Raw genomic sequence first — 19,112 nt, 5'->3', positions numbered from 1 at the left:
GGTGTGGTTATGTAAAGCTTGTTTTTACTAATGAAATGTAAGTGGATATAATATGGTCTCTTCCCATTGCAGCAGTAATCACGAAAGCTTATGTTAGGATGAAGTCTACATCAACCTGTATTCCTGAGTGATACAGGTTGATGAGCTGAGTATCCCTGTTAATCTGGCTTAAAGATGTAGTATGAGTGGAAAATAAATCTTGGCTGTGTTTTTTAAAAAATGGATAAATAATATCTACTTTACAGGATGGCTGTGATAATGTGATAATTCTTTAAGATGATTTAGCTAAAGTTTCCAGTACACTGACTTAGTATGAGCACAGTAAATGTTGGTTCTCTCTTTGCCATTCTCTCCCTTTTATTCTGCTAACATGGCAGATATCTCCTCACCTGGATCTGTTGGAAGAAATGTGCAATGTCTTGATCTGGCTGATTTCCTGAGGCCAGCAACCGACTTTTGTTTTCCATGAACTGCTGCAGCTTATCAGAGACATGTTCAAACATCTCTGCCTGGGGCAGAAGCTTCTTTAGGGAGCTCTCCTTTTCTTGCTGCTGTAGACACAGCTGTTCGAAGCGCTGGCTGACCTCTGCCAGTTTGCCCTGCAGCACTGCTGCTGTGGTACTGTCTGCTGTCTCCATGAATCGAGTCACCATCTCATGGGTGGCCTCCAAGCTGCTTTTTTGCCGAGCAATGTCCTGCTTCAATTTCTGTCATCAAGAACATGTTTGTCAGTTCCTGGCTCACTTATTCCAGGTTATCCGAGCCACACATGAATATCTACAAGCTCACCTCCTCAAGTAGGGCTCAAGTATTGCAACTGAGCCTTGAGAATACCACACATCTCATCCCCTTAGTTCTATACCCCTTCTACCACATGACTTTGCTATCGCCACTTTTCCTCCAGTGCAATGGTGGCTTGGAAATTGGGTAGAAATGTCTTTACATGGATTAGTCATCATCTCTAAATCTTATTAGAAGATTCATAGAAATGAACTTCTCTCTTATTATGTTTTCAACAATATGTAATTATGGCACATGGCAAACACACCCTCTGCGATAGCTCTGGCGACATAGGTCTTACCATATTAGTGGCTAGGGCTTCTTGGATGACTCCTGATGAGAGTGAGGCCACCTGCTCCCCTTCCAGGTTTTGTTCAACTTCCCTGATGGACTGCAGCAGGCTCTCCAGACTTTCCTGGACACTCTGAGATCGAGCAATTGCCTTCTGCAGCAGAGCAGAGCGCTCAGCCAGGCTACAGGAGAGGCTTTGGAAGTGGCTGAGTATGGAATCTGGAAGAAAGAGTGGAGACTATTTTGCATTGCGCTTTTAAAAAGAATGTATTGAAATTGCATATATTAAATGTAATCAAGATAATATTAATAGAAGGAATAAGCATTAGTTATTTAGCACTTACTATGAGCCAGAAATTGTACTAAAGATAATTAAGATAAAGTCTCTGCTGCCTCCAAACTTAACCCTTTGCACTAGGATGTCGAATGTGACTCTACACAGTTAGCAAAAATTATAGAGATTAAAATTACTCTTTGACTGTATCAATAATTTGAACTATAAAAAAATCCAAATAAATAAGTTTATATGAAAAGAAACTCCGGTTTTTTTATTCTACTGCCGCGCTTTGTAAAATCTGGGATATTTAAAAAATTAAATCCCAAGTAGAATAAAGGAATTAAGAAAAAAACAAGCAAATGCAAAGGGTTAAGACTCCAAAACAGAGCATAGGCAGAGGAAGACACATCACAACTAACCATAAAAATAAAATCCTAAGTGCTATATTGGTATTAGGAGTACTGTCCTACAGAAGCCCAGAAAGAAGAATAATTCTTATCTTTTATTTCTTTTGAGGAGCGTGGTTGGTGGTTGGGATCTTAGAAAGGGGGTAACCTCTCAGATACACTTTATTTTGATAAATAAAAATTATATATATTTATGGCATACAACATAATGTTTTGATATATGTATACACTGTGGAATGGCTGAATCAAGCTATTAACATATGTGTTACCTCACATACTTAGCATTTCTTTCTGGTGAGAACACTTAAAATCTATTCTCTTAGCTGTTTTCAAGTATATACTGTATTGTTATTAACTATACTCACCATGATGTACCTTCAAGCATGAGCAAGAGTTCATCATGCATGGTAAACACTCAATAAATGCTAGCAGCTAAGCAACAGGAAAAATTTCAGAGGTAATGTGATGCAGAAATGACTGGTTTACTTGGGAAAGGAAGGGAAGTACGGTGTGACTAGAAGGTAGATACCTAGGGAAAATGGGTTGAAGCCAGATTGTGAAGGTCCTTAATGATGCAAGAATAAAGTTCATTACAGCACGAGCTATTTGATGAGAGGCCATGTCTATTCATGTTTATATTCTCAGCCCCTAGCCTGGTGCCACAGATATTTGCACAATATAATGTGATATATTGCAGAACAGAGGTATATACTAAGAAATAAGAGAATACTATTGCTGTTGCTGCTTCATACCTGTAGTTTCCTGAACATGCTTGTGGTCTGGGGCTGGCTCCCCTTCAATTTTCATGAGGTCATGAGCTACTTTTTGGAGCTTTTCTACAGGTACTTGGTGCTCAGCCAATTCCTCCTGCAACTGCTGCTTGTCCATGAAAAATGACAAAAGAAAAACATCTGAGTAAACAAGGCTGATTCTAGGAACCTGGAGCTACTAAACAGCTTCATAAAATAATTTCCGTTTATCCACAGCCATAGATAATAGAATAAAGTATTTAGGAAGCAAATCTTGTCCAAGGCATTCTAACCACTGCTTTTAATCCGTGCAAGTATTTGCTTTTCTTTGGTGAGTGCTCTAAGCCATGCAATATAAGGCTTTGGCACCCCAGCACAGCATGTGCCCTGACTTACCTTTGTTGTTGCAAGCTGCTGCTGTAGGACCCCAGGATCAGAGGCAACAGTATCAGAGAGGAGCTTCTCCACACTGGCCTCACAAGTCTGCATCCAGGCCTGCAGGCTGTCAGCACCGCTTTGGAACTGCTGATACTGGGCTAGCAGCATGTTCAGGTGAGAGCCCAATCGTGTACACTGTGCCAGAGAAAGAAAGGGGAGCAGACCTCAGTAAGGTCAGGCCAAAGGCAGCAGCTTCCTGGGCACAGCCCAAATAAAGAGGCCTGGCTTTGTTACAGAGAACTCACTGTAACTTCCAATAAGGATAGAACCAGGACACGTGAATCGATGGATAGCAGTTATCTACAAGTGGGGTCCTCACTGTTTGCTCCATGCTATTCACCTCAACCTTATTATTCACCCAGGAATATTTCATGAGTTGCATGACAAGCCACCAAAGAAATATACATCAGGTTGCAGGCAAAGGTAGGGACTGGGAGATACAAAAAGTGTTCCTTTGGGGGGATTAGAGATGCTGGCAGAAAACGTAAGACAGAAAAGAAGAGCTGACTAGATTCTAAACTTTAGGAGGAGGGAGTTCTTTGAATAGGGAGGAAGATAAGGATTTACCCTAAATGCTCTGTCCAGGAATAAAGACTGTGCAATTGGTTTAAGTTTCCCCTGTGCTACTTTTCTCATGAGCCCAAGTCTGTTGGTCAGGTTATAGGAAGTTGAGCACTTCCACTACCAGTGTGAGACATACTCCTGACACTGCTAAGATCAGGTATTAGTCTGTGGGCCTACACATTTTACATTTTTTTGCATAGTTCATGAAGATTTTCTGTCTGTGGTCAATATACAAATCAGCTTGCCCACTGTGTCCAGAGATTCTAATTCTGAGCCCTAGAAACCCAGAGTTGTGTGAAGGCTGCCAAGATCATTTTGCCTGAGGCTGCCAGGAACCTCCCTCTTACCTTTGAATGGAGAGCAGTGTATCTTTCTGTTACATCCTTCAGCTTGTCCTTCACTAAGTTTCCAGTTGTTGATGGTTCTTTGCCTTCCTTAAAACTGTTTTCTGTGTCCAAGACTTTCTGTCCCGAGATAGTCACAAATCTCAAGTCTCCTTTGTGGGAAATAACATCCTCTGAGAAGCTTCCTTGCCGCTTTAGCAGGGAAGGAAGGGCCTCGGGGCTGCTGTCTCCCTTGTGCATGTTCTCCAGCTCTTTCTCAGACCGTTCCAGCCAGCTTTCAAACTCTCTATGATCCTGCAGAAACTTCTGCAATTCATCTTGAAGTGCCTGTACCCGCTTCAGCTCTGCCTCTGACTGGGCCAGGGAAGTGGCATATTGCTCCTTTAGTTCTCTCAGCTTCTCCTGTAGCATCTGTCGTTCTTCAGGTGTGAGATTGTGGCCATGCTGATCCAGGAAGGCTTGAGCTGACTGGGTAGCCAAGATGAAATTTTGCTGCTGGGACAGCAATTCTTGGTGACGGGCCTGATAAATAATCCCCCCCAAACAAAGGAGAATCAGTAGAGAATTAAAAATAATTTGATTATGAGTACAGCTAGAAGTAGAGTGAGGTCTCTCTACCTCTACCTTAACAGACTGCTTTTCCAGATACTTAGAAATCGCCAATATTTCTCACTCCCTAAGCATTATGCCATATACTGATCCCCACTGAACTGACATATACAGAACTTTATTGTTTTTGTAAGAGATTTTACATGCATTATCTCATCTGATTTGTGGCACAACCTGCAATGCAGGTAGATAATACCCACAGTAAAAATAAGTGAAAACCAAAAAGATGGTATACGTTGTAAGGGCATGCAGTCTGTTAAGGGACAGAACTGTGACTAGGGCCGGGCACAGTGGTTCACACCTATAATCCCAGCACTTTGGGAGGCCAATATGGGAGTACTACTTGAGGCTAGGAGTTCAAGGCCAGCTTGGGCAGCATAGCTAGACCCTGACTCTACAAAAAGCAAAAGAAATTGGCTGGGCATGCTGGTGTGCACCTGTAGTCCTAGCTGCTTGGGAGGCTGAGGCTTCATGAGCCTGGGAATTTGAGGTTGCAGTGAACTATGATCATCCTCTCCACTGCAATCTAGCCCGGAGAACAGAGCTAGACTCTATTTCAAAAAAACAAACCAAAACAAAACAACCAAAAGATCAAAAAAACCCCTGTGGCCTCTTTACTAAACTGTACAAATGGTCAACTAATAATTATCCACATTAATGGAAGGAGAGAACAGCTGAATAAGCCATATATATGATAACATAAAAATTAAAAATACTTAAGCCATGAATTATGTCACTCATATGTTCATGAACACTGTCCTAATAAGAATGACTTTGGAAAATTAATTCATTAAATAAAAAGTAAACTATTTATGGATAGTATAAGTAATCTGTACTTTTTATTTGTATGTGCTATGTCTGTGTGCTTATATGTAGACCTTATTTCTATTCTGATGGAATATAAATTCTTTGAGAAGAGTTGTGGATTTCTGTTTTGTTTTGAAACATGTTCTTCCTTAGTCTAACAGAAGACAGTGGGAGCTCAGTCAGTGCTCCTATCTATACTATTTATGCAACTGCCTAGAGAAGGACTTCTTCAGACTATTTCCCAGTTTCAGCCTGTATCAAAAGCAACCTGACGGCCTCAGCTTCCCATGGCATTTCAATAAAGCTGGAATGACAAATATATTCTACTCAAAGAAATAGTAGTACAAAACGGTACTACATTTTTGTCTGTGTCCCACTCAGATATCACCCTATTCTTATCCTCCAACCCATCTACCTATAAGTACAGCTGTTTCTTTCTTGGGACGGACATGCTACTTGGTCAGGTTGACTGCTGCCAGCATAGGTGTCAGGAGGCTCACAGCAGAACCATCTCTGCCCTGTGCTGTTGTAAGACTATCAGGGCTTTGTGGGACACAGTACAATGGATCTTCTAAGTGTCACACTACAAAAGTGTCACACAAGTGGCAGAAATTATTTTCTTACTACAAAATATGGCAATAGCCTACACAGGCCATTGAACAGAGGTATTCCAGCTAAGTCATGTATTGTTGCTGCCAAGGTGCCACTACTAAAATATATGATCCATGTGTTCTGTAAGTACCTTAAATATAATCTTCTTTCAATCATCCAATATAATGTGCCTGTACATGTCAGTTAATGTCCTAGGAGATAGTTTATCAAGTTGGTTCACTGGTTTATTTCTAATTCCTGGCATATAGCAGGTATTCAGTATTCGCTAAATGAATGAGCAGAAATCAACAGTAAGAAATGATTTCTAGTTTTGTTTTGTTTTTTGTTTTATTACAGAACAAGGAGGCTGTAAGAAATGGTTTCTGCTTTCAAGCCTAGCATCTAGAGGGCAATACAGATAAAAATATAATATAGAATGAGAAATGCTCCAATATAGGGGAGGGTATAATAGGAACATATAAGGGGAATTAATACCCTAACTTTGGGGAGTAGTGAAGAACAGCTTCCTAGAGGAGGTGAAATCTAAGCTGAGATTTGAAGAATGAGTAAAAATTAACTAAGAGCTGGGCTCCTCCTTTAACTTTCTGCACTGGAGAGGCAAGAAGATTAAGCTTCAACTCAATCTTAAGGGAAATAGGGAACCATAAAAAAGGTTAAACAGGGATATAGCATTTTAGAAAGACTACTTAGCAGTACAGGGATGGACTAGAGGGTAAAACCAATAGATGCTACTATAATAACACAAGTGAAAGCTGACAGTGGTCTAAATGACAAAAATATTATCTCAATGGAGATGAAGAAGTATGGATATAAGAAACATGGGATTTGGGAGAGTGAAAAAGAGAAAATAATCTAGGATGATGTCTAGTTTAGGCAATTAAGTGGGAATATAGCAAGGAGAACATGTTTGATTGCAGTAAGGGTAGCATAGGAAATAAGAGCTCCATTTTCAGGCTGAGGTGCGTGTGGTTCCCAGCCACAAATAGGCAGACGGATTTATATACTAGTTTGAAGCTCAGGATAGGCATCAGGGCTGGAGAGAAATATATTCATGGACTCTATTAGTACAAATGGTAATTGAAGTGATGTGCGTGGATGAGACTACCCAAGGAAAGTATATTCTGAAAGATGAGAAGAGGGCCTACGAAGCCTATCAGTATGTCAAAAGCTAGCCAAATCAGGGCAGAGTAGTGCTATGGAATCCAAGGGAGAAAGTATTTCAAGAGGATGGCCAACAGTGTCAAAGCTGCTGGGACATCAAAGAAGATTAGACTTAGAGGAAAAGAGGTTGTGGTGACTTGCCCAGGGCAGGGGCAGTTTCTCCAACATAGTGAGGACAAGCTAACAATCTCACCTTCAACTTTTCACATTGCCTGTCCAGTTTCTCTGGGGCTTGGTTCACCGCCATGTAACCATCAGTGGTATCCAAGGCTCCTTTCTCCAGGCCAACTCCTGAGAACTGCTCCATTCTTGGAAGGCTTGTCTGTAGCTGTCCTCCAGATGACCCCAGTGAAGTCACCCAGTCCAAGAGAGCATCAATCTTACTCTTGTTCTCTTCCAGTTCTTTTGCTGCTTTACTCTGAAAGACACAGAAGTAGTTTAGTAAAGGCTTTATATACCCAACTATACAACAACAGGCTAAATAAAGGGGGAGGGAAATTTCATGCTAAAGAAAAAGAGAAGCTCTAAGACTGTGTATAAACAGTCTTTACACATACAAAAAGGAATGAATATCTTCTAAAATCTGTTGAAAAATAATTATTTAAAACAATCTCTAGATTTTGTCTCTACCTTACTGCATTTAAAAAAAGAGAGGTAGAGCAAATCCTAAGATGTAAAAAGACTTTATTAAGACATCATTTAGTCTTGCCACCCCAGCAAAGCTTCACGGAATCTTCTCTAGGTTCACAGAATGATGCACTGGTGTATAGGGTAAGAAATAGCATAGCCACCATCAATTATCTGGCTGCTCCTCCCTAAAGGAATGGCAGACTTCTCTTATCCTTTTCTCAACCAAACAAAACATTACTTCTTAAACTTGTCCCTAAAATTCTATTTATAGGCTATACAACCATTTTAATAATTAAATTGGTTATGCCAAGTTATACATTCATGTATTTCATAATTTATCTTCAGGTAACTTACATTTCTTTTCCATGTTCTCTACTTCTCTCATTAGCATCAGAGCCCAAGTCTGAACAAAGGATTCGGATTCAATCTGCCAGTGCTGAGTAAGGTACAGAAGACCATTTGGGGCTTCACCCTCTCCTTGGTTTATACCAGTGTCATGATTCCCATTGTAACTACAGAGGCAGCTAAAGGATAGCCTGTGGCCCACTAAGACTCCACAGATATTTTCCCCAGATTGCTAGATCACCAGTCCAGAGTCATGTTAGAAATGTGTCATTTGTTTTTCCTCCCTGATACCCTTCCACACTAAGTTCTTTCTGACATTTTCAATTAGCCAGTGTACTGAGCGAGGCAAGACTTTATTTTTCTTTTTTTTCATTTTTGGTAATATGTACTCCCTACCAATTTTTCTGACTTGAAGTTCTTCTGGATGTTTCCTGTAAAAATAAAGACTAACTCACACACCAGCTCATAAAGCAGCCCTTCTGTGTGATTCTATCCTCTCTATAAGACAATTTCCCCTTGTTATCTTTTATTTTTGTAGGTGCCAAAATTTTCTTTTTTGAAAAATATCAGTATCATAGACTAGTAACCTTTTCAGTCTCTTGCTGTAAGGCTGAGGTCACTGCTTCCTCCAGCTCCTTCTGGGCCACCCGTGTCCGTTCCTGGAGAGACTCATATTGCTCCTTAGCCTGATGAAGTTTTTCCCGAAGGGCTGTCAACTCATGAGGGCTCAGCTTGGTCTGATTCTCTTCCAGGAACCCTTCGATGTCTTTAACAACAGTGGCAAATGAGGTGGCATGATTCTGAATGTCGTCCTGTAAGTCCTTAATACATGAAAAGAAGAATGGCAGAGCCTTCAACTTTAGTACTTCTAAGTCCTCTAATAGTACAGAGATGGAATGGCTACGATGACATATCTGCTAGTCTTTGACTATAATTTGCTTAAGGTTTATGTTTAGACCAATGCAAAGAAATTTTAAAATATTTAGTTTTCTAAGCAAATATTTTGTGAAGACAAAAAAGGAAGTTGCCCATAAACATGTTGAATGGCACAGATTTTTCATTTTGCAATGAGTTATCTTCAAAGGGATCATTCTTTCCATAAATAAGAGCTGACAACAGGATTCTAGCATAGCCAAGGACTATTGGTCCTCTATATTCTCTTGGTTATCACTCCTTAACCATAATGTGGTCTACAAGGTCCAACATGATGTAGGTCCAACCTACCTCTCCAACCTCATCTTTCACTAATTTTCTTCTTGTTTGTTGCAGTCCAGTTGAACTAGCTTTCTTTCAGTTCTTGATTGTGTTGTACTTAATCCCATTCTCACCTCAGGATAGATGCTTCTGCCTGATAAGTTCTCTTCCTCCTCCCACCCCTTCATGCATTAACCCCTACATATCTTTCATTTCTCAGTTTAAGGGACACTTCTTTAAGGTAATCTTTTCTGATATACTAGACTAGATAGGGTTCTCTGTTCTCACATAGCTCTTTTCCTTTATAGATTTAACAGCTAATAACTATATGTTCATTTTTATAATAACCTGTATAATGTCTGTCTGTTCCACTAAATTGCGTGGTATGTTTATGAGGACAAGGATGATGTCTGTTTACCATTGTTATTTACACTAAACACTATGCCTAGCACACAGCAAGCCTTTAAAAATACTTATTGAAGGAATGAAAAAAATGGATTAATTCACACTGACCTTCAAGTCACTTTGGTTCTTCTGCAAAGTAGAGAGATCCTGCTGAGTGACTCTGCCCTGGTGGTCCACCAGTGCTCTTTCTGCCTGTCCTACCCAGCTGCAAAGATCCTCTAGTTTCTGGTGACAGGTATTTTGTTGTTTCTGCAGGGTCTAATTAAAATGCAAAGGGGTCAAAAGACAATTACTAATTCTCATTTTATAAATGTAAGATAACTCCCTGAAATATAAAACTGGAAGGTTATATCTCAAGGATGGAAAGTTGACGGGAGACTAGAATAAGACAAGGCACAGAAGTCATATTCGGAAGCTCCCCTCATTTGGACAGTCTGTTGCTCTGGGTTTATGGTCTAGATGATAATCAGGGGCAATTTTGGGAGGTAATGCTCCTAGTTCAGGTTTTAGTTTGAGAGTTTCTTTGCCAGACTGCTGCTATTATCCTAGAAATGGAGAACAGAGAGCCCAGATGCTTGAAATCCACATGTGATAATAATATTAGTGGTTCTGGATCAATCTCTCTATTACAACCAGAGGATTTGCTATTTATTAAATCAAAATATGGAAAAGTAGAAGAACTTTTAGACTAGAAGGAAATTCATAAGTTAATTGAGGTTCTTAATAATTGAGCTGACATTATAAATCAAATGTCTCACAAATGCAGAGACTCATTAAATAGAATGATTACATGCCAGGCAAGAGGGGCTTAATTTGGCTATTTTGAGAACAAAACTGTCCAAAAATAGCAACTGGCTCAGTCCTTTAGGTGTCTACACTGATATCAAAGGGAAAAGCCAGGCCCAAGGAGAGAGAGGGAATATGTTTCTGTGCCTGATCCTTTCTCCAGATCTCATCTCAGTTGCATGACCCTGAAGCACCTGACTGAGTAATTGAGCATGATGCGTTCTCCTGAACATCCATCTAAAGCCATTTTCCACCATTTCTACCTTCTGATGGTGCTTTAGTCACCTGCACTTACAAACAGGTGCCCAAATTGGCCCTCTCTCCCCCTCTTTAGGACAAATAGAAAGGCTCTGGAAGAGAACTCCTAAGAGCTCTTCAGCTGTAAAACAGGATCTTCATGGGTTAGGATGGGTGCAGACTGAATCTGAAAAAAGCAAAGCAAACAAGTTAACACAGACATACACACACATTCAGAGCAAATATAGAGAGGAGCAGAGCATTTCTGACAATAACAAGGTTAATAAACATCGTGGAATTAATTATGTGCTCAGGGAGAATGTTCAAATGCAGTTCTTTTGCCTGCTGCAGCTCAGGGGCCTAGCCTGAATCTGGGATAGGTATCAAAGTGGCTCAGATCAATGGTACTTCATTAACTATCCACAGGCTACATCATGCCTTATAAATTCCTGAGTTATGGCATTGCAGATGTTCAGATTTGGAAAGTAAGCTGAAGCATTTCATTAGTATTTTCTCTCAATTCCCATGCATCTGAAACTATGAGGCAGCAACAGGGGACATACGGCACTGACAAATCTGATTTCCTTAAGTATGACTCAAAAGCTCAATTACACTTAGCATAATATTCAATAAAGGAGCTCCTGAGACAAATTTTCTGGTGATAATGACAATTCTAATATCATCTTGCTGTATGCCAGCTTATTATTCAAACAGCAGAAATGGCATAAGCATCATTCTAGGCATTTTAAGGTAGTGATGTTACTATTAATGCAATTACGTTGAGTTCTGCAAGAAGAAGGTTGTGTTAGAAGATGGCAGAATGGTTTGAAAGGTGGTATAATAAAATATGATTCTGGTAAAAAAGTTCCTTGTCAGCTGTTTGAAGATTGTCAAGGAATCTTATTGTACATCATTTGAAAAACCCCAAAATAAAACTGATTTCAGAACTGTTCTTCTCAAGAACTCAGACTATCTAGATATCCTTAATGGCCCTCAAAAGAATGCTGAGGGAGAAAGTAAAGGGAAGAAAGGACGAGATACATGATTTTCATTTGAAAGTCAGAGACACAGTAAAGGAAGGGTCTCACTGAAAGAAAACACCTGCATGTGCATACACACACAAACATATATATATTCTCTCACTCATGCACACAAAACCAAAACATAGCAAGAAAAACAGCCTGAATAGCTGTCTCCTGGACCAGAACCATACTGGCCTGAAAGACATGAAATTTCAAAATTGGTAAACCTAGGTTCCTGAAATCATGATTCATGGAATCTGGCCAGAAAACCCAAAGACAGAGGACATCCCAAAAGACAACCCCAGTTGCTGGATCAGTCTGACCTTAACCAGGGCTTTCTGCTCCATTTGTTGATGATGGCCCTGCAAGATATCCATCTGAGCTGCAGTCTGTTCCAAAAGGTCCTGGAAGGACCTCTGCAGCTCATTCAGAAGCCTCAGCATCTGTCGATTCTGCTGAGGGGACAAATCTTGGGCATGCTCGGAGATAAAGAACTGAATATCAAAAGCAAGAGCATCCAGCTGAGACTTCTTTGCAGCCATGGGCTGTTTCAAATCCTAAGGTAAATGGGGAAAGAAAAATAAGCAAATAATACTTCCATCTCTCTATTCATGCAGAAGCTGTTGGTCTAATCAAGGAACTAACAGAATCAAAAAGAGGCTAATTTCCTATGTTTTTATAATCGGCACTGATGATTCTATGGCCAAACTAGCACTGGAAGTTTCTCTTACTTTCGGTCTCTGCAAACTTCTTACAAACTACAATTAAGTTTCCTTTGCTGGACCCTGATACAGTAAGCTTTCAATTATTTATCCTAAGAGAATTATATGACTGCTAATCCAAACTATCTATGAATTTTTTTTTTAAGTTTTAGAAAGTAAAACATGAATTTCTGGTCTGAGATATACCTTGTAAAGTGTATTTTCTTAGGTTCACATACCTATTTGTGTTTGTCCAGCAATGAGTTACGGGCAACCTAATACTGAGAAAATATATAATTTATTTGTGAATCACTAAAATTTGGTTTTAGAGTAAATAATGCTATTTATGCATTTTTAAACTGTGAAGGATTACAGTCAGACTTTCTTGAATTTTAATTATCTTCCTCATAAATTAGTAAAAACTGCTGAAACACTAAAATCATGTGTTTTCAGACAATTAAAAGCATGTCATTTCCCCACAAACATTTAGTTATTATTCACGTTACACTGAATGCAATAAAAACAGAATATCTATAACTCTGTCACTTTGAAATTGACAATAGTCAATCTTGCAAAGTAGGCAGGGAGGCATTCTTGGATATTTATCATAAGACAAAGCTTACTTCCTCTACAAACATACAGGTTTAGAAAACTATCACTGAGAAAACAACAAGGCTTAGACTGTTGTTCTTGTCCCATAAGAGAATTCATGGAAGTTATAACTACTGAAGAGCACCAATGCAAGAGACGCTCTGTATTTTTATATCTCATATTGTGCCGTATGAATTTTTTTCATGCTATCTTCTTTATAATATCTTAGCAAACAGATATAGTCTCCTCCTTTGTCCCCCAATAACTTTGGATAATGGGTATGAAAGAAAGAGGCAGGTCAACTCTTGCATAATAAAGAGGGATGAGGTTGTGCATAAGGTTAACCATGGACAAACTTTTACGTCTGCTTCTCTTAAGATTTGGCAAAAAGGAGAAGACAGAACAGAAGGAGAAGACATTTCTAGTTCTGCTCTGACTCTCTGAAGAGTTTAAGAAGAGGGACAACTCTATATAGCAGAGGGTTAATAAAACAGTGAAATAGCTGATATAATCTTAAATATAACTAAAAAGAGAATGGGCCAGGTATGGTGGCTCACACCTGTAATCCTAGCACTCTGGTAGGCCAAAGTGGGAGGATCCCTTCAGCTCAGGAGTTTGAGATCAGCCTGAGGAGAAGTGAGACATGTCTTCACAAAAAATATAAAAATTAGCAGGTGTGGTGGCACATATCTATAGTCTCAGCTACTTGGGAAGCTGAGGCAAAAGCATTGCTTGAGCCCAGGAATTTAAGGCTGCAGTGAGCAACAAAGATGCCACTGCACTCTAGCTTGGGCAACAGAGCTAGACTTTTTCTCAAAAAACCAAAAAAAAAAGAGAGAGAGAGAGAGAGAGAGAGAGAGAGAGAACAATATTGTGGGGAAAAAACTCTCCGCTCACATGTTATCTCAAAATCTTAACTTTTCTCTCCCTAACTAATAAAAAGAATCAACTTTGGTATTAACAAGGAAAAAAGCATCTTTCTAGATCGGAGGTGAGCAAGCTATGGTCCTTAGGCCAAATCTGGCCTGCACCTATTTTTACAAAGTTTTACTGGAACACATTTGTAACCATTTGTTTATGTACTATCTATGGCTGCTTTAATATTTCAGTGGGAGAGGTGAATGATTGCAACAGAGATGGGACATTTACGTATGGCCTATGAAAGCCTAAAATATTTATTATCTGGCCCTTTAGGGAAAAAGTTTGTCAACCCATGCTCTAGATCACTGACGAAAATTCTCCTAAAGTTGCATTGTGTGGTGGGTTAGATATTGGGCAAAAGAGAAACAAAAGGCAGATCCTAGATGTTCATAAAGAGGAGATGACATTGATACTAGGTCATTTGGTCATTCTAAACTCTCTCAGAATAGCTGAAAGGAGAAATAATCATAATCACTGATGTTCCAGGGGTATGGTAACTAAACATAGCTGACTTTATTTATGAAATGAAAAATCAGGCTTTCTAAGAAAAATAAGTACAGGTACCAGTTTGCCTAGCAGAAAAATAAAATTGATACAACTCAAAGGACAAATAAAACATGCCTGAGAATTGGTGGAGAATTTACCTCATACTGCTGGAGACAATGACTCAGGCTATCAGCATCTGTTTCACTGTTACATTCCTTGTTGCTCAGCATAAGACTGGTATTGCCAACCCAGACTCTCAGATCTTCAAGTTTGCCTTCTAGCTGTAGGTGCTGATTTAACACTTTAGTCTAAGAAAAATCAGAAAATCACATTATAAAAAAATCACATTAAAATCACATTAGAAAAAAATCTCCAAGTCTGCCCAGACTTTATGAGCCTTTAAAAATAAAAAGATGCTACCTTTTTTACCTCCACAGCATTCTGGAAGTGAAGTGACCTGGAACTCCAGGTGTCACTCACAGAGCTGAGAGACTTCTGAAGATTCTTGGCATCTTTCTCTAGAGCCTTCAACAGTTGAGCAGGCACTTCTTGAGGCTGGCTGATAATAATTTGATCCACACACTCCAATTCCTGACTGATCAAGGCGGACAGATCCTTTAGCTCCCTGTCTAATACCTGAAGGGATAAAGTGGAATTACTTCTGAAAATCAAGACTAAAATCTTGCTGTCTAGGAATAAGCTATGAACACATTTCTCTCTCACCTCATGCCTGCACAGGCTTTAGGGCTTAGAAAACGTTCTTATGTACACTCATTAGTTTACTTGGTTCTCACAATCACTAATTCATGAGGTAGGCGGGGTAGACGTTATTATTGTAGATTTATAGAAGAGATGCCTGATCACTTAAAAATGTGAACTTTTTTGGCTCAAGGTCACCCACCTGGTGAGCAGTGAAGCCAGGACTCAGATTCAGGTTTCCTGGCTCAGTGTAGTGCTCCTTCCAACACAACTTGCTGCCTCTCTAAGACTGTCAGGGAGCAGGTATGCAGAATTAATGTGTTACAAAATAAGTCAATCCAAAGGATGACTCTTCCACTCCAAATTCCAAGGGGGTGGAACCAAAGAACATTAAAATATCCCAAATCAGCCTTCCCACTCAGCTAGTCTGTGATAGTCTGATCCTCAACAGAGAAGCCAGAAATAAGCTGTGGAAGAGGTTGTAGTTCTTTGGGACATCATCCTCATTTCCTCTCAGCCACTCTACTCAAGGCTGTACTCTGGATATTGAAAGAAACCTCTACAATCTCTGTCCTCACTGTGACTCTGATCCTGGGACAACTCTTTTTTTTTTTTTTTTTTGAGACAGAGTCTGGCTTTGTTGCCCAGGCTAGAGTGAGTGCCGTGGCGTCAGCCTAGCGCACAGCAACCTCAAACTCCTGGGCTCAAGCAATCCTACTGCCTCAGCCTCCCGAGTAGCTGGGACTACAGGCATGTGCCACCATGCCTGGCTAATTTTTTCTATATATATTAGTTGGCCAATTAATTTCTTTCTATTGATAGTAGAGACGGGGTCTTGCTCTTGCTCAGGCTGGTTTCAAACGCCTGACCTCGAGCAATCCGCCTGCGTCAGCCTCCCAGAGCGCTAGGATTACAGGCGTGAGCAACCGCACCTGGCCAAAGCTATCTTTCTATGTTCTCAGGGAATTGATTCTATTAGTTATCACCTCCTCTCTTTTCTAATTTCAAGTTCTCATTTTTTATTGGTTCTTTCTCCTCAGCCCAAAAAACCACTCTAAACATTGTTTTTTTTTTTCTTTTTGAGACAGAGTCTCGCTTTGTTGCCCAGGCTAGAGTGAGTGCTGTGGCGTCAGCCTAGCTCACAGCAACCTCAAACTACTGGGCTCAAGGGATCCTCCTGCCTCAGCCTCCCAAGTAGCTGGGACTACAGGCATGTGCCACCATGCCCGGCTAATTTTTTGTATATATTAGTTGGCCAATTAATTTCTTTCTATTTATAGTAGAGACGGGGTCTCGCTCTTGCTCAGGCTGGTTTCGAACTCCTGACCTCGAGCAATCCGCCCGCCTCCCAGAGAGCTAGGATTACAGGCGTGAGCCACCGCGCCCGGCCTAAACATTGTTTTTGATCCATTTCCTTCAGCTCATGTCCTACCTCTTTCCTTACCTGTAGTATAAAGCTTCTGGAAAGAATGATCTACATTAATTGTCTTTGCTTCCCAACCTCCCATTTACTCTTGCTCCAAGTTAGTTATATCCCACCACTCTACTGAAACTGTTCTTATCAAGGTCACCAATAACGTTCTGGAGCTAAACCTCCCCTTTAGTCCTCATTGTATTCAGTCTCCCTTCAATAGCTGCTACTGCTAACTACTCCTCCTCTGAGTCTCTTCTCCTGTGTTCGCTGGTGTTCTTCAGTTACATTTTTTCAATCTATTTTTTGTCCTTTATTTGATCTTTTAGAGGCAGGGATTCACTCTGTCACTCAGGCTGGAGTACTGTAGTACAATCATATCTCACTGCAACCATGAACTCCTGCGCTCAAGGGATCCTTTTGCCTCAGTCTCCCAAGTAACTGAGACTACAGGTGTGCACCACCATACCCAGCCAATTTTTTTTTCTTTACATTTTTTGTAGAGATGAGGTCTCGCTATGTTTCCCAGGCTGGTCTTAAACTCCTGGGCTCAAGGGATCCTTCCATCTTGATCTCTCAGAGTGCCAGGATTACAGGCATGAACCAACATGACCAGCAATTTTTTATCCTTTAAATGGTGGTGTTTTTGAATGTGCTTTTCTTCCTGAATAGTCTCTACTTCCTCCAAATTCCTGTTTCTTTTCTTTGTTTTAATCTGTCTTCTGTGTTAGAAGCTTTCTGGATGTTCGTGTTTGAAAGCAATGCCCTAAAAATCTAACTACAAACTCTATATGCAGTGGCAGGCCTGCTGGCTATAGTCTTCGTGGAGGGTGATGAAGGTGGGCCACACAGTTGGGAAACCACTGATATCAGCACTATTAATATTAGGTCTTTCCCCTTGGGCTGTTCAAACCATGGGGGAAGGAAGGATGAAGCTCAAGATTCAGCATGTATATGATTTCCAGTTAACCCCACTTATGTTAGTACAGAATCCTTACCTGCAAGTATGGCTGCTCTCCCTAGTCTAGAAATAGTCTGTAATCCTTTCCTTATACGATAAACCTCCAATCTCCCATTGGAGCGAGGCGTGAGCAGTTAGTTGCCAGGTTATGTGAAATCAATTGGAAATCTAAAGGTCTAATTGCTTTGTAAACAAACTTTAAACAAATTACAACCCTGTTTGCATATTCATTTTCTTCTCTGCTTTCTGCTGCTACCAATTTTTAAGGCTTTGGGGAATTCTGCAGTGTAAATCAGGTTGTTCCTTAGCTTCCTCCACTGCAAGTTTAGGATCTGGTTTTCTCTTGTCTGCTAAGGCTCCTCCTCATCTGTCTGTTTTCTAACTTCTAAAATTTTACTGCTGTTTTCTCTTCTCTTGTTCTCCTATTCTTTGTTAAGTTTATGCATTTTTTTTTTTTTTTTTTTTTTTTGAGACAGAGTCTCACTTTGTTGCCCAGGCTAGAGTGAGTGCCGTGGCGTCAGCCTAGCTCACAGCAACCTCAAACTCCTGGGCTCGAGTGATCCTTCTGCCTCAGCCTCCCGGGTAGCTGGGACTACAGGCATGCGCCACCATGCCCAGCTAATTTTTTATATATATATCAGTTGGCCAATTAATTTCTTTCTATTTATAGTAGAGACGGGGTCTCGCTCTTGCTCAGGCTGGTTTTGAACTCCTGACCTTGAGCAATCCGCCCGCCTCGGCCTCCCAAGAGCTAGGATTACAGGCGTGAGCCACAGCGCCCGGCCAAGTTTATGCATTTTTAAAAAATACTTTTTCCTCATGTCTTGGTAGCATGTGGGAAGTAATAGAGATTAATTTACATATCAATCTACTATTTTAAGCCCTGAACATTTCTTGCTTGAATTATTACAACAGTTTCCTAGCCACTCTCTATGCCTTTGAATTTACCTCATTCAATCCAAGATCACACAGATAACAAATGGTAGTAATGAGATTCATAGCCAAGTCTGTTCAAGTCTATTCATTATAAATCTTGTCCAGTCTTCTAAACCTAGCCCATCCCACAATTACCTGACAAGAGTCTGAGATTGTTTACCCTGGAATAGAGTACCAAGCAGGTCCTATTAAGCCTTGAAATTTTTGAGGAAGACGGAGGCAACTATCTTGAAGCCAGTATGCCTGGTGGAAGGCTCTGGGAACCTACCTTGGCCTGACATAGCAGATCCTGCAGTTCTGCCAGGTTTAGTTCCAGAGGCTGAATCTGTTTGGTCCTCATCTCAATGTCCCGTAACAAAGATAGATAGGATACTAGCTTCTCATCATGTTCTAAACAGAGTCGACGGTTAAATACATTCTGTGGAGTCAAAAAGAAAACTCAATTCTTACATCCTCCTTTAAGCTGTCTTTTAAAGCAGGCAGGTTTCTTGTTAGACAAATAGAAAGAAGCAATTTTTACCACTCATAGGGTAGAATAAAATAAAACATATTATTTTAAGTCATTTTAAATCAATAGACAAAGGTGATTTTACTAATTTCCTCAGAGAGCTGCATCACTTCAGCAAAATGTCCAAAAGCTACTTTGATTTCATACAGCATCATCCCAGCATTTCAAATAAGTTACAATGTTAGTTTCTAATTCAAAAGCCTTGAAAATTTTAGAAAGACATTTGAGCCAATGCCTAAT

At 40.2% G+C, this 19,112-nt stretch overlaps 1 protein-coding gene across 26 annotated transcripts in view; it reads right to left on the bottom strand.

Annotated features, from left to right (window-relative positions):
• MACF1 (microtubule actin crosslinking factor 1) overlaps positions 1 to 19,112 on the bottom strand; it is a 358,950-nt gene that overhangs the window by 110,328 nt on the left and 229,510 nt on the right. For 17 of the 26 annotated variants that reach the window (XM_075996862.1, XM_075996875.1, XM_075996863.1 and 14 more), the window contains 12 exons: positions 18,633 to 18,782; positions 14,778 to 14,993; positions 14,516 to 14,665; positions 11,982 to 12,215; positions 9,722 to 9,871; positions 8,602 to 8,835; positions 7,233 to 7,457; positions 3,854 to 4,372; positions 2,901 to 3,077; positions 2,508 to 2,631; positions 1,082 to 1,290; positions 390 to 707 (listed from right to left, as the gene is read on the bottom strand). In XM_075996862.1, the coding sequence (XP_075852977.1) occupies positions 390 to 707; positions 1,082 to 1,290; positions 2,508 to 2,631; positions 2,901 to 3,077; positions 3,854 to 4,372; positions 7,233 to 7,457; positions 8,602 to 8,835; positions 9,722 to 9,871; positions 11,982 to 12,215; positions 14,516 to 14,665; positions 14,778 to 14,993; positions 18,633 to 18,782 (2,706 nt within the window). The remainder of the gene's footprint in view (positions 1 to 389; positions 708 to 1,081; positions 1,291 to 2,507; positions 2,632 to 2,900; positions 3,078 to 3,853; positions 4,373 to 7,232; positions 7,458 to 8,601; positions 8,836 to 9,721; positions 9,872 to 11,981; positions 12,216 to 14,515; positions 14,666 to 14,777; positions 14,994 to 18,632; positions 18,783 to 19,112) is intronic. The other 9 variants (XM_075996872.1, XM_075996873.1, XM_075996876.1 and 6 more) reach the window with 2 other exon arrangements.

This window comes from Microcebus murinus, chromosome 2 (assembly GCF_040939455.1).
Source record: "Microcebus murinus isolate Inina chromosome 2, M.murinus_Inina_mat1.0, whole genome shotgun sequence".
Taxonomy (NCBI): Eukaryota; Metazoa; Chordata; class Mammalia; order Primates; family Cheirogaleidae; genus Microcebus; species Microcebus murinus.
This window is presented reverse-complemented; position numbering and strand designations above follow the sequence as displayed.